Consider the following 14,932-nt stretch of genomic DNA (forward strand, 5'->3'; position numbering starts at 1 on the left):
GAAGTTCCCCAGGAAAAGAAATGGTTAATTTTACCTTCCAACTCTCCCTGAAATTTTTTGGAAGATGGGGTGGGGTCCAGGACCTAGGAGACAGAGCAGCAATGGTGATTATGTTAAACCTGCTTGAGGATGCTGCAACCTTACAAGATGTCATGCTGCTTCAGATCCCAGAATGAAAGGACCAATTTTCCAGGCTTTAGCAAGGAGACCTTCTGTCTACATTAAGGAAATCTTTCTGTATCTTGTGGCAGGGGCTATGTTCAAGGCACTGCTCAGAACATGGTCCAGTTATAAATTCTTCTTTCTTCTTCTTTTTTCCTTTATGCTGCTTTTCCTGGTGAGGGTCACAGCAGCAGCTTTGAGAGTAGGGAGGACCAGACCTCCCTTTCCTCTGCAACGGGTGCCAGCTCCTCCTGGGGAATTCCCCAGCGCTCCCAGGCCAGAATGGAGATATAATCCTTCCAGTGAGTCCTGGGTCAGCTTCAGGGCCTCCTCCCAGTGGGACGTGCCCTGTAGAGTCCCAAAGGAAGCCTCCCAGGGGGCATCCTTATCAGGTGTCCGAACTACCTCAGCTGTCTCCTCTCGATCCGGAGGAGTAGTGGCTCTACTCCAAGGCCTTCCCGAATAGCTGAGCTCCTCACCCTGTCCTGGAGAGTAAGTCCAGCCACCCTGAGGAGAAACCTCATTTCCACTGCTTGTACCCGCGATCGCTTCCTTTCGGTCATTACCTAAAGTTCATGAGCATAGGTGAGGAGGGGGACGTAGATCGACCTGTAAACCGAAAGCTTCGTCCAAGAACTCAGCTCCCGCTTCACCACCATCACTGCTGCCGTCGCACCAATCCGCCAGTCGATCTCATGCTCCCACCTGCCATCACTCGTGAACAAGACCCTTAGATACTTTAACGCTTCCACTAAGGGCAGCTGCTCCCCCACACCTGGAGAGAACAGTCCACTTTCTTCTTGGATGGGACCATGACCTCCGCTTTGGAGGTGCTGATTCTTATCTCAGCTGCTTCACACTTGGCAGTGAAACATTCGAGGGCACGTCAGAGACTGCAGTCTGAAGCAACAAGAAACACATCAGCAGCAGCGATGCCATCGCCGAGTTCCTGTACCGGATGCACTCCACAGCTCAGCTGGGCCTTACTATCCTGTCCAGGAAAATCATGAATAGGAGTGGGGACAAGATACACCTTTGGCGGAGTCCAATGCCCATCTTCAACGAATTCGACTTAATGCCAAGAATACAAACACAACTGTCACTCCGAGAATAGAGGGACCGGATAGAACGTAAAAGAGGCAATGGCACCTCATGCTCCCACAGCACTTCCCACAAGAAATCTCGGGGATTGCAGTCATATGCCTTCTCCAGGTCTACAAAACAAAGGTAGACCAAATTAGCCATCTCCCATGACCTCTTGAATATCTGCGAGAGAGCAAAGAGTTGGTCCATAGTTTCACAGTCGGGACAGAATCCGCATTGTTCCTCCTGAATCCGAGGTTCAACTAATGGGCATTGTTACCTCTGTTCCCCTAAAAACCAACCCAGGGTCACACTTGTATTAGTTTTATTACGATGCCACTGTTGGGTCAGATAGGAAAGAGATGGAGCTTATTCATACACGCACATATTCACCGCATTCATACCCTCATGCACCCACACACTTACACAGGCGAAGAGTTACCAGAGACAGCATGGAGACCGAGAAGCCGAAATGTGGTAGATCTGGTGTGTCCGCCTGCGGTCACGAATCCAAGCTGCTGAGCAGGTCAAGGAGCAGCAGCTGCTTGTGTGCATGGCTGCTTCCTTTTTCTGGAACTGGGCAGCTCCTGTCACGTACACTGAGTTTTCCTTCTGTGTCCATCACCGAGAAGCATTCCCAGACCAGTTCCTTTCATGCATACCAGGTTCTTCTTCTCTTTACAGCACTTCGGGATTGCCTTCTCAGGGCAGATTATATCAGACACACCTGTCTCCTGTCTCTGGGCTCTTTTCTCCTTGCAGCTCCTCTCCGCCCAGTCCCACATACACTCCCTTGTTCCCACTCCCTCGTTCACACTCTCTCTGAGGGATGGGATATTACAAAGCTTGGAAGTTCATATAAGTGGTAACTTGAAAAGGTTACAGAGCTTGCAAAGATTACAAAACTTAAAAGGCTATGCTAACAATAACTGAAGTTACAAAGTCTGCAAAAAGGTTGCAGAACTTAATGATACAAGTTACAGATCTTACAATTGCATTTGAGCGGAGGCTTTATATAACAGGCATAACCTCCTCTCCAGCACCTTGGCATAGACTTTGCTGGGGAGGCTGAGGAGTGAGATCCCCCTATAGTTGGAACACACCCTCTGGTCTTCTTTCTTAAATATCAGGATGTAGTGAGGCAGAGTAGCCTCCCCCAGACTGGAGAGCGAGGGATCACTACACTTCCCTTGGGGGGCGGAGCTGAACTGAACCTGCCCCGCCCCCCTTGCCAGAAGTACCAGGGCGGGGCAGGAAGTATAAAGGGAAGGCTCTGCAGCTCAGTTGGGCAGGAGTCAGCGGAGGAGACGAATGCCTCTGCCCTGCTGTGGCACCCGGGAGCTGAATCGGTGCTCTGCTGCACCCTGCCGCTGGAGAAGATGGATCCAGATGAGGAGTTGCTGGGACTACCATCGGCTGTATACCCAGAGGAGCCCGAGGACCAGTGCATGCCAGAGGTACCAAACTCCAGGGAGGTAGGAAGTAGCCAGGGGGCAGCCGATGATTGTCCGGCTACAGGACTGACCACTTCTAGGTTGGCATATTGCGGCTGCATCCCCACCGACCAAGTGGCAGGCTACTCTGCCACTGTTAGGGCCTTAGGCTGGGACGTGGTGGAGTTGGGCGGGTCTGCGTCCCCACTGCCACCCCAATCCTGGGGTGGCTGACTCCCCCCACCCCTTAGGTCAGGAGGCCTGAGCTCCGTGAACCCCCTGCTAGCACCCTAGACTGCCTGCCAGGTGCTCAACCCCCATGGGAGCCCCTAGACTGTGTGGGTGCTCACCCCAACTTGAACCCGAGACTGGGTATGCTGGCTGCCTGCTCTGCCCTGCCCCACAGGCTAGAGCTACTGACTCTGTCTGTTTGCTGGATGCCTTGGCCCGGAGGCTTAAGTTAGAGCCTGCTACTAGCCCTGCCCCGCCCTGAGGGCTAGGGCCCCCAGACTGTTAATTGGTGTCAGCCCCAGCTGAGGTGAGGGGGCTAAGGACTACGTCGGGCGCTGCCTCACCCAAGGGTGGGGACAGGAGCCCCAGACTATTGTTGTATGTTTGCCTCTGTTAGATGGGCCCAGAACCATAGACTGTGTTCGGCTTGGCCCTGCCAGTGTGACCCGAGCCCAAAGACTACAGCACCTTACAACAAGGTAAAGTAGCCTCCCTCTCCACTGGAGAGTGAGGGACCACTACACAGGACCACCCCCCTGCTCTGCCAGTCCAGAGGTTCTGCACCCGCCTTCCATGCAACATTGAAGAGGTGCATTAACCATGACACTCCAACATTGTCCAGTGATTTCAACATCTTCAGAGGAATCTCATCCACCCCTGCTGCCTTACCACTATGAAGGCACTTTACCACCATAGCAACCTTAACAACAGAAATAGATCCGATCTCACCGGAGGTTTCCGGCGCTGCCTTCTGAAGGGAGGGCATGTCCACTGGGTTGAGCAATTCCTCAAAGTGCTCCTTTCACCTTTCAACAATCTCCTCAGTCGCGGTCAGCATTTCACCACCCTTGCTGAGAACAGCCTGGGCAATGTCCCGCCGACCCCTCCTAAGATGACAAATGGTTTGCTGGAACACCTTTGAGACTGCCCCGTAGTCATTCTTCATGGTCTCTCCGAACTCCTCCCAAGCCCAGGCTTTCATTTCAATAACCGCCACAGGCGCAGCCCCCTTGGCCAGCTGGTACCTCTCAGTCATATCAGGAGTCCGGTTCACGAGTATTTCTTGGAAGGCCTCCTTCTTCGACTTGACAGCTTCCCTCACCACTGCTGTCCACCAGCAGGTTGCTACTATGACAGGCACCAACCAACTTCAGGCCACAGCTCTTTGTGGCTGTCCAGTTATAAAGATTGGGCAACACTGGATTCCTTATTTTTACCCTTTGTCTTCTGGTACCTCACTTTGAGCCCCTTTATCATCTCTCGGTACTGCTGTCCAGTCCACTTGATCCTGTGATCAGCCAGCCACTGCTGACATATACCATCATACAGCTCAATAGTCCTCTTTGAGGCGTTTAGTTGTACTTTTCTGGTTTCTTTGGCCCAGAGTTTCTGGTGTGATCCTCCAACCAGGTGGCTTCATGGTGTTACATGGGCTTCTTACTGGCCATTGTTCTGCCACTGGAGATGGGTGAAGCCAGAGAAACTGCAAGCAGCAGGGGACTTCAGGACACTAGCAGAGAGACATGAAGGTAGACCACTTTGTCAGGGTCAGAGCACATTTACATGGCAAGAGGTAGAGAGGGAGGGGTGCCCGGGTGTTTTCCAGGAAAGGATTGGAGGACCATCATGTACATTTTCACTGCAGTTAGATTGGATTAGCAATACACGGAATAAGCCACTTTGTGTTTGCCCTCATCCTCAGGTATGTTGACTGCTTCACCATATGGTACAGATTGAGGTGTGTGGCATAGGCGTAGTTTGACTTCTATATCTGGGGTGGGGGGGGGCAAGGAGTGGGGCTTGGCAGGGGATCTAGGGGTGGGGTTTGGCAGGGGCTCTGGATGCAGGGGGTGAGGCTCAGTGGGGTAGGGATTCAAGTGTGTGGGGTGGGGGCTTGACAGGGGGGCCGAATGCAAGGGGATTGGACCCACGAGGAAGGCAGCTCTCCATACAGTGACCTCTTCCCCCTGCAGCAGAGGAGTGATGGGGGAGGAAGCGAAGGAGGGGTGGGTCTGACCCGGCCCTATCTGTTCCAGGGGAAGAGGAAGTCCCTTCTCCCCCCAGCAGCTGAGCCAGGCACAGAATTCCAATTTCCCCAGGAGTAATTCACTCTGTCACTCACCTGGGCTGTACGCTGCACAGACACTTGGTAAGCAGCTCAGCCGCCTGGCTGGCCTGGGTCACTGCTTTCCTGCCCTCCCCTTACAGAGACTGTGAAGGGGAAACTGACCTGCTAGCAGAGAACACCTAGCTGCCCCCCCACCCCGTTCCTCCATGTCCCCCCCAGGGAGCTGAGGGGGAGGGAGGGCGAGCAGCAATGCCAAGTGCTCTGTGCCTGCTGGTCAGTTTCCCCTCGTGGGCTGTGTGGTGAGTCAACAGGAGCCGTTCCCTGCCTTCCCCTGAGGCAGTCCATGGACAAACTGACTGGCAGGCACAATGCTTTGCATCACCATTTGCCCCCACCCCCACTGTTCCTCCGTGGGGAGGAAGCAGGACTAAACTGGCCACACCCTTTCCACCTGAGGTTCCCCCATGGCGGGAGGAGCCCCAGCCTGCCTGCCGCAGCTGCACTGGTTCGGCCCAAGCACCACCCTAGGCTGGCCCTGACCACTAGTGGGGCCTGAGCCCCCGGCCACTGGCTGGAGCAGAGCCCCCACTAGCTTTACAGTAGAGGGGGAGGTAGGTGGGGCTTCCCAGAGGAACATGGGCCATGGCCTGGGTCAGGGGAGGCTTAGCCTGCCCTGGCCTTTGATAACCACCACCCATGGGGCTAAGGGAGAAAGCTGGGTGCTCCCCCTCATTGCCTCTGCAATGTATCCAGCTTGAGGGGGCAGTGCCCCCCAGTCTCCACCCATGGTTTGTGGCTGAGTGAACAGGGAGCAGGTTACAGGGAAAACCCACAGCTGAACCCAATTAAATCTGCAGTGAAGACAAAGGCATAGCAACTCTCTCTTTACACACATACCATTCTGCACATGAGTCACAAATGATGATGATCACCCTACAATCCTCACGGCACCCACATGCTAAGGCATATTCCAGACTGCGTGCCTACTCTTGTTTGTTTTTTCAGTGCCTGATGATAAAAGGTGAATAGTAGAATGAACAGCACTGATGCAATGCCTGCTGTTGCTTTAAAAAGCTACTTTTCGTTTCCAAAGCTTGTTCCCTCTCCCCGCCACACATACACATGCACGCACATGCACACAAAAAACAAAGTGAATTCCCCCATCCTAGCATCCAAGTGAACAATAGCATATTCCCTGAAGTGGTGGCGGCAGCTGCACTCAGGGATATCCACAGATTCACACTGGCATTGCTCAGAACAGCATGTTCTAGGAATCCATCAGCACTTCTATCCACTTCCTGTTTATTTATACAAAGCATTCAGCTCTGAAACACTCTAACCTGAAATGCACCAGGATCTGGATATTGTTGAAGCAGTGTGGCAAGTCCACAACACGTATTAGCTATACAGAATCCTAACCCAGATGATGTGATTTAGGTCATTCAGTACAATTTCAAGTAGATACCAAAGCACCGTGGAACCCCATGCCAGTGTCTGATGGATCCCCACTGTGTCCAGTCCATAGGCTATTTAGCCCGAGTTGTAGAGACTCATGCTTTTAGAGATCCCCAGTTCACTCCCTGCCAAGATGGCAGCAGTCACAGTTGCGTCTATTAAAATTGAACTTCCCTTATATAGACTTTTCATCCATCAAAGTGTTTTACAAATGAAATTATCATAATCCCCATGTCACAAGTTTCAGAGTAGCAGCCGTGTTAGTCTGTATCCGTAAAAAGAACAGGAGTACTTGTGGCACCTTAGAGACTAACAAATTTATTAGAGCATAAGCTTTCGTGGGCTACAACCCGGGTTGTAGCCCACGAAAGCTTATGCTCTAATAAATTTGTTAGTCTCTAAGGTGCCACAAGTACTCCTGTTCATGTCACAAGTGAGGAAACGGAGGCAGACAGGTGCAATGACATATCTACGGTCACAAAACAGGTCAGCAGTGGAGCTGGGAATACATACACCTCTATCCCGATATAACGCGGCCCGATATAACATGAATTCGGATATAACGCGGTAAAGCATTACTCCGGGGGGGCGAGGCTGCGCACTCCGGCGGATCAAAGCAAGTTCGATATAACGCGCTTTCACCTAACGCGGTAAGATTTTTTTGGCTCCCAAGGACAGCGTTATATTGGGGTAGAGGTGTACTAGGTTTCCTGACTGTCCACTCTCTATTAAAGTGCTCAGTTTTTTGCCCCAATCTGTTCACTGATCAGTATAGTATAGTGAAGGCTGATAGAGTCTACACACCCTCTCAAACCTTTCATTTACTATTGGGCAATATAGTATGTAACAGCTAGAGATCCATTGTGGATCTTAAAGTGACTTGGTTTGTGTGTGGGTGAAACATTCCAATTTCCACCCTTTCTTCCACTGACAGCTGGCTACAAGACTGCATTCTCTCTTGTTGCATTTGGATGCAGCCACAGGGAACCAGACATTCATGACTGCTAGGTTTAATTATTATATTGTTTTGTAGTGATGAAGCCGCTGCCCTTAAAAGGTACTGTTAGTTCAGAATACAGAAACCCAGCAACAAATGCTCCTCACCGCACATCGCTGCAGTACTCCACTCTCCCTGCTGATTCCCCAGGGAATACCAGGTTCAGTTTAAGGTTTTAGCCTTCATTTTAAAAGCTCTCCATGGAAGAGACTAGTTACCTGAGGGATTGCATTGCCCAGTGTGATCAAAACCCCCCAGGACTGCTACATTCCACTCAATGAAAATGTCAACCTCAGGAGTTAAATTAATGAGTGCAGGAGACAGAGCTTGCTTAATCATTGGCCCACAAAAATGGAACTCACTCCTGGAAGACATCAGAATAACCTTGGACCTTCAGAGCAAAAAGCAAAGCCTACTTCCTTGATTCAGCCTTCTCACAACAGCATGCAGACTGGAGGGAAGAGAGTTAGTGCTTGTCTACATGTGATTCAGGAACAGCTGTTCCTGAATAACTCCATGTGTAAACAAGCCCATAAGTAGTTGCGTACACTTTATGGATTTTGTGAGGTGCTCAGATACCATGGTGATGGGCATTGTATAAGATCAATTAAATGCTTTTGGTACAGTTAGGGCACAAAGATAAGGGCAGCAGAGCCTAGGGAAGGCTTTACAAACATTAATCATTCCTCAGTACTTTTGATAGGTGCATTATTGCCATTTTAGAGACTGGGTTTCTCAGTCAGGAAGATTAGGTGCTATGGCTGGGACTAGAATTTTTGTCCTGTGCTCAGACGACACATCCCATTCTACATGTAAGGAGGCAGTAATTCCACTTAAGAGGTTTAATCCACCCATGTGGATAATTATTTCTACAATTATAGCCAAGGAACTGCTAAGTGTTTGGTAGCTGTCAATGTTTCTTGTAAGGAATTTATTTGATGTATGTGTGTGTTAAGTGTTTGTAGTTCCCCCTTATTTCGAATGACCATGATAGTTCTCACTTGGCATCATACAAAATAAGGTGCAATATCAAATCCATAAAATAAAGTACTATAGAATTCAGGCAGAGATAATCAAAAATGTTTTAATGATTAAACAATGTCAAACATTAACAATGTAGGTATATTCAGATGAGCTAAGGGTTTATTTCTAGCACACGCAGACAGCGTATTTTGAACGTTACAGCTGCTGTACTGAAATATGTAAAGACTGTGCAAACCAGTACCTAGAAATGAAGACACACAAGCTTTGATAATGTAAATGTAAACAGATGTTGTGTCTCCTTTAAAACAAGTAAAGAAAACCCCCAAGGCTAATAGGAAAACTCATTATTTCCCTAACAGATGTGCAAAAAATTAAAAAGTTAAACATGGTAAAACTCTGATATTTATATAAATATCAAACAAAATAGTTAACATACAAACTTAAGCAAATGACCAACAGGATGTCTTGCATGATTAGTTAAATGTTCTGAGCTCAATGAATAAAAGTATTCATAATCTAAACTCCACGATAGTAGATAACATACCAGCTAAAGATGTCTGCTTTGCAACTGACTCCTCATGTGTGCAAGGCAAGATTTTACATTAATAGGAATTTTAACAAGCAGTTCTAAACAAATTTGTAGATAACAAGCCAAAAAGTTACAGGTGATCTATACAGTTTACACTCAGGAAACAAACACTCTTCTCCAGCACATTTCCAAAGGTTTATTTTTTTGATCTGTCTGTGTGACTTAATCGGTTTAATTTTACTTTCTGGAAAAAATATCTTTTTGTGAGCTAGGCACATTTTAAGAATGACTTAAAGTGTGCTACACAAATAGCAATACAAATGCCAACTTAAATATGAATAATTACATTTGAAAAGCATCCTTTATCTTCATTTTTAAAAGAACTTTACTAAGGTCAGACTATCCAGTCACTTTTGAAACATGAATATGGCTATGGTACCACAATGCTTGAATCTGGCAGAGTTTCCAGTATTAAAAACTGCTTTGAAATTTAGCAATTCACAGAAATAAAAAAACCAAGATGTACCTTCCCTGTATATTCCCTAACTCTTAGAGACAATTAATATTTAAGTCTTGCTGGACTGTTTAAGCATTAGTGACATATGCAAAATAAAAAAATAAGATCTATTAAAAAAGGTAAAATAAACTTCCATCTTAATTGTGACTGCTTTAGTCAATTAAAGCCAAATATACAAAACTAAAGGTGCTATTTCCAATTTCACTGTAACATGTAGGAGATACTTAACATTATGCGTCACATACAGTACAGTAAAACGATCAATGGATTTTTCTAAATTGACTTTTTAATAAGTCAATCAACTCAAAGTTGAAACATACCCTAATTTTCAAACCATTAATAAGCTTTGGGCCCTGCTTTTTAATTTTTTTTTTAAGGCATGTGTGTTTACCTACTGAAACCAACATTGTACAAATTACATTTACAATCACATGCATAATCTACAGTAAAAAACATGAGTTTGGATTACAGTGTTCTGAAACTGTGAATCATAATTCAGCACCTATTATATTCACTAGTAAGGCAACAGCAGTGTCATATACTACAATAATACTCCCTTCCACAGTCTATAGCGGGGTCAGTGATGGCTAGAATTATTAACTTTAACTGTATACAGTTTCTAGGGCGTTTGCACAGGTTAAGTCCTACATAAATCGCACTATTCTAGGCAGGAATAGTTACAGTAGCTGTTAGGGTATCAGTGCACAACTCTTATTGTGCTTACAATCAGATAATTTTGTTGTCTGTGGTATCAAAATGGTTTCTCAGTTTGGTCTTCAATCCTTTCTTTGTTTTCTTTGTTTCACATTGTTCTCGAGGGAAGAAAAGCTGTTTGTGTACCCATTCACAGCGGCTGTAGAGCCATTCTGATATTCTTTCCTTCTGGAGGATGCCTTCTTTTTGTAGGTCTAAAATACATAGACGTGCACAAAGTTTTGTTTTAAATCACATACAAAGGGCCTGTTCCCTCAGAGTAATTAAACATGTGCACTGACTTGCACATCCTAGCACAGGACTCTGATTACAGTGATATACACTGAGTCTTCAACACGTTCAGAGATAATTTTTCAGTAGCTATTATGCTGAATTTTTGAGCCAGAGACATAATGCTAGCATGCTAGTGTTCTGTATTTTGGGGGCGGGGGGGGGGGGGGGGGGAGGGGAGGAGAGAAAGCAAATGTCAATGCAAACAGTTCCAAATAGTTTTATGTATTTCTGGCAAGGGATTATTTTACAAGTCACGATTTGGAGCAATTTCCTAAAAGTTGTTATGACATGTGTGACATTGAGCCATTGTTTTTGCAACTTTGATAATGCATGACACTTCTTTACATGAGTACATTGAAAATTGTCTTTACAGGTCACTACTGTATTTCAAAATGGAAAGCTGCTCCTTGAGCAGAGCACCATTTCCTATACACTTATACTTTACATTACTTTAGCTAAGCACTTTTGGTGGTGTTCATCAACTTGTTATTCAAATTCCTAATCTTCCTGAGCTGCACATACAGCATACATGATGAAGGGCTGACAAGTGCCAATAGTGAAAACACATTTATACTGAAGAGGGGAAAACCACACGTTTCAAGGCTTTCAAATAAGACTGGTGCAAAGAATGAATGAACATTTGTTTTACCTGAATGTAGAAATTTGTGAAGAGGATAATCAAAGAAATCATATAGGAGATCTGGAAATAAAGCCATCCCATAGGGAAGGCACATGGCCAAACAACACCACAGCTTGTCTGGAAGATTGTCAGGACAAACTGAATCTGAAAGAGAAAAAAAATAGGAGCACAGTAGTGAAAAGAAGGGGAAACAAACCAACAGACCAAGAACTAGTGAAATGATTTCTAAACAAGTCAAAATGGTCACTAAAGTGAGTCTGAAGAGACTTTGCCTTTGTCATAACTATAAAGGGAAGGGTAACAGCCCTCCTGTGTACAGTACTATAAAATCCCTCCTGGCCAGAGACTCCAAAATCCTTTTACCTGTAAAGGGTTAAGAAGCTCAGGTAACCTGGCTGACACCTGACCCAAAGGACCAATAAGGGGACAAGATACTTTCAAATCTTGGTGGGGGGGGAGGCTTTTGTTTGTGCTCTTTGTTTTGGGGGTTGTTCGCTCTTGGGACTAAGAGGGACCAGACATCAATCCAGGCTCTCCAAATCTTTCTGAACAAGTCTCTCATATTTCAAACTTGTAAGTAAACAGCCAGGCAAGGCGTGTTAGTTTTTATCTTTGTTTTCTCAACTTGTAAATGTACCTTTTTGCTAGAGTGTTTATCTCTGTTTGCTGTAACTTTGAACCTAAGGCTAGAGGGGGGTCCTCTGGGCTCTTTAAGTTTGATTACCCGGTAAAGTTATTTTCCATCCTGATTTTACAGAGATGATTTTTACCTTTTTCTTTAATTAAAAGCCTTGTTTTTAAGAACCTGACTGATTTTCCTTGTTTTAAGATCCAAGGGGTTTGGATCTTCATCCACCAGGAGTTGGTGGGAGAAAGGAGGGGGATGGTTAATTTCTCCTTGTTTTAAGTTCCAAGGAGTTTGGATCTGTATTCACCAGGGAATTGGTGAAGAGTCTCTCAAGGCTACCCAGGGAAGGGAATTAGCATTTTGGGAGTGGTGGCAGCGGACCAGATCTAAGCTGGTAGTTAAGCTTAGAAGTTTTCATGCAGGCCCCCACATTTGTACCCTAAAGTTCAAAGTGGGGAAGCAGCCTTGACAGCCTTTATGACAGGAATAAGAATTTTAGTAAACATTTGTTGACAGACCTTTGTTCGGACCATAATATTTGGGGTTTTTTTTTAAAGCTCTTTATTTTACAAATATTGCTTCACCTCAAAGCACTTAGTGAATCCTGTGCAGGAGTTATTGATCTTAAATGGATTAAAGGGTAAAATCCGCCCATCCAAATGAAGTATTCAGACTCAATGTTGATGGAGCATGGAAATATCTGGGAGGTGAAATCCACTGCCACACTACCTGGGACCATAGCATGTGGTGGCTCTCTCGGGGTCCGTCCCCTAGGACCTCTGTGCTGGCCTACCCGAGGCCACCATGGAGACCCTTTCGGCAGCAGGTGCAGAGGAACCTCTGCTGGTTTTCTCTGCCTGAGGTCCCTCTGTGCAAACACTGTTCAGGAATTAAGTGCTGCAGAGGGCCTGAAGCAAGTTTCACCCTTACAGGGAAGTTGGCAGATTAAGGACAATTTATTTAAAAATAGAAAGATTGTTTCCCTGCAAGACAAACAAAACCGAGCATCCCCAGACTGGACAGTGCAGGCAAGACTGCCTTTCCAGGGCTACCATTAGGCAGTGGGCACTGGACTAGGCATTCAGAGACTTGGGTTCTATGGTCATCAAAACGTGATGAGGAGAAATGGTGCCTAATCCTGGGAGAAGGATGGTGCAGCCAGCCCCACACAACACATCGACCTGCCACGGGATCAAGAATGAACACTGCTGACAAATGGACACAGGGAATCAAACTGCCGACAGTGCGTAGCTCTGTCCTGGACGTATTATACCAATCTCTAAGAGAAACCGGAGGTGTCCATTTTCATATTTTGGCAACACTTGTATAGGTTGTCATACCAATAAGGTTTCATTGAATTGAGTCTATTCACAGCTCTGCCAACCATCTGCCTAGGCAAATCACTTCTTTGTGCCTCAGTTCCTTTTCTATACAGTGGGGCGAACACTTGTCGTCCTTTATGTGGTGGTTTGAGATCTACAGATTACAAGTACTACATAAGAGCAAAGTCTTATTACTGTCACTACACACAAACACATTGCTCAACTATTTTTCTTCTTCATCGCATGCTCTACACAAAACATCTAGGCACCAGCGCAGGTATAAGAGAACAATACAAATAGATGTGGGAAAGAGTACAACACAAAATTATAAAAGTGATTAAATCCACCTACTTAAAGTGCAGTTGAAGGATAGAAATACTGAATAATATTTAGAGAACCATTTACAACTGTACATAAAAACCAGGCAGGAAGACAACTGTTTTGCAGGATTAGAATAAAGGGCCTCTTTACCTAGGACTCTGAGTCACATGCAGGTTCCAGCTGGTCATTGCAACATCAGTTCATGACCAACAAATGCTTTAGAAGAATGCACTGGCTCAGAGTGCTTGGGAAGAAACTTAGCTTTTCCCTGCATTCTCACTACAGAATCACAGAAAGCCCAGTGCTATGACATAGGAATAAATTTAGCTGCAAATCAGAGATGAGTGGACAGAGGCATCGCTAACCTTCTCACTGAAAATTACTATTATGTTACGATGACTGCCCAGAAGCACCCATTATGCTAAGCACAATGCAAAATGCCCTCCCCTAGTTTACTAGCTTTCAGTCAAGAAATTAAAATTCCCTCCCTTTATTACAGGCAGGGAAAAACAGCTCCTCCAGTGCCAGAGAAGTCTGGCAGGGAACCAAACACTGAATAACTCACCAGCTGCCCCTGAGTGATGTATTTCTTCCACCACAGATACGGGCGCATAGCTGGAATAGCAGACAATCCGTAGTAGGAGTACATCAGGACATGGATAAAGCTGTTAAGCGTGGCACCAAAGTATGCTAAAATGGAGATGGGAAGAAAGAGAGCATTTTAATACAGAACACAAGTTGGCACACGGACCTTGAACAGTGCTAAAATGGACAGCCACAGAAGGTGACATTTTAAAACGTCAGCAGGACCTTTTTAAATAATCAGTTTCCCCAAAACGAAAGGCTAAAAAAGAATCAGACTCTCAAATAAGCAATAAGCTCAGGGCCTTTTGCAACTGTGCACACGATCAGTGCATTTTGTGTCAACCTTCCACGCCTACCTGTCTGCTCCACTTATCCAACTAGGATTGTTGTACATTTCAACACTCTGTCTGCTCAGAAAAATTGAGGAGACAAGAGGGTGGAGGTGCACAAACATGTCCACAAACCAAAGCCTCACAGGTCTAATTTTAGACCTATCCTCCTTTGCCAGGCATTTCCACTGAAACTAGCAGTCTGCTTTTGGTTACAAGACACAACATTCTGGGGATTTTCAAAAGCTCAGTTTACCCATTTTATTTGGCTTTGTTTACAATGGCTTCTCTGTCATTAAAAGGATTTTAAGTTTTCGCTGCCTATCACTAAATTGCATATGCTATCAAAGCCCAAGTAGAACAGCTAGCTTGAAAAAAAAGAAAACCCAACAAACAGGGAGTTATCAAGCATTTTTAAGACCATTTAAATGTGTGATTGTGCGGCTTTTACTATTGTAAAGCTAAGACAAATAGGTGCTTGACTTCTCTCTAGAAAAGTGGTTTTCAACCTGTCGCCTGCAGACCCCCAAGGGGTCTGCCGACCTATGTCTAAAGATTTCCAACGGGGTCTGCACCACTACTCTAGAACAACATAGTTACACATGCACGCTTCTGAAGTTAAATATTACTTGCTACATATGTTGACAGTAAGAAATAAGTG

At 45.8% G+C, this 14,932-nt stretch overlaps 1 protein-coding gene across 1 annotated transcript in view; it reads right to left on the minus strand.

Moving 5' to 3' along the window:
* Window positions 1-8,585: 8,585 nt before the first annotated feature.
* Window positions 8,586-14,932, minus strand: part of ELOVL5 (ELOVL fatty acid elongase 5) — a 61,908-nt gene continuing 55,561 nt past the window's right edge. Inside the window, exons 6-8 of the mRNA XM_065400910.1 lie at window positions 13,923-14,047; window positions 11,096-11,230; window positions 8,586-10,367 (exon numbers count right to left, since the gene is read on the minus strand). Coding sequence (XP_065256982.1) covers window positions 10,236-10,367; window positions 11,096-11,230; window positions 13,923-14,047 — 392 coding nt within the window. The 3' untranslated portion in view covers window positions 8,586-10,235. The remainder of the gene's footprint in view (window positions 10,368-11,095; window positions 11,231-13,922; window positions 14,048-14,932) is intronic.

This window comes from Emys orbicularis, chromosome 3, assembly GCF_028017835.1.
Source record: "Emys orbicularis isolate rEmyOrb1 chromosome 3, rEmyOrb1.hap1, whole genome shotgun sequence".
Classification (NCBI taxonomy): domain Eukaryota; kingdom Metazoa; phylum Chordata; order Testudines; family Emydidae; genus Emys; species Emys orbicularis.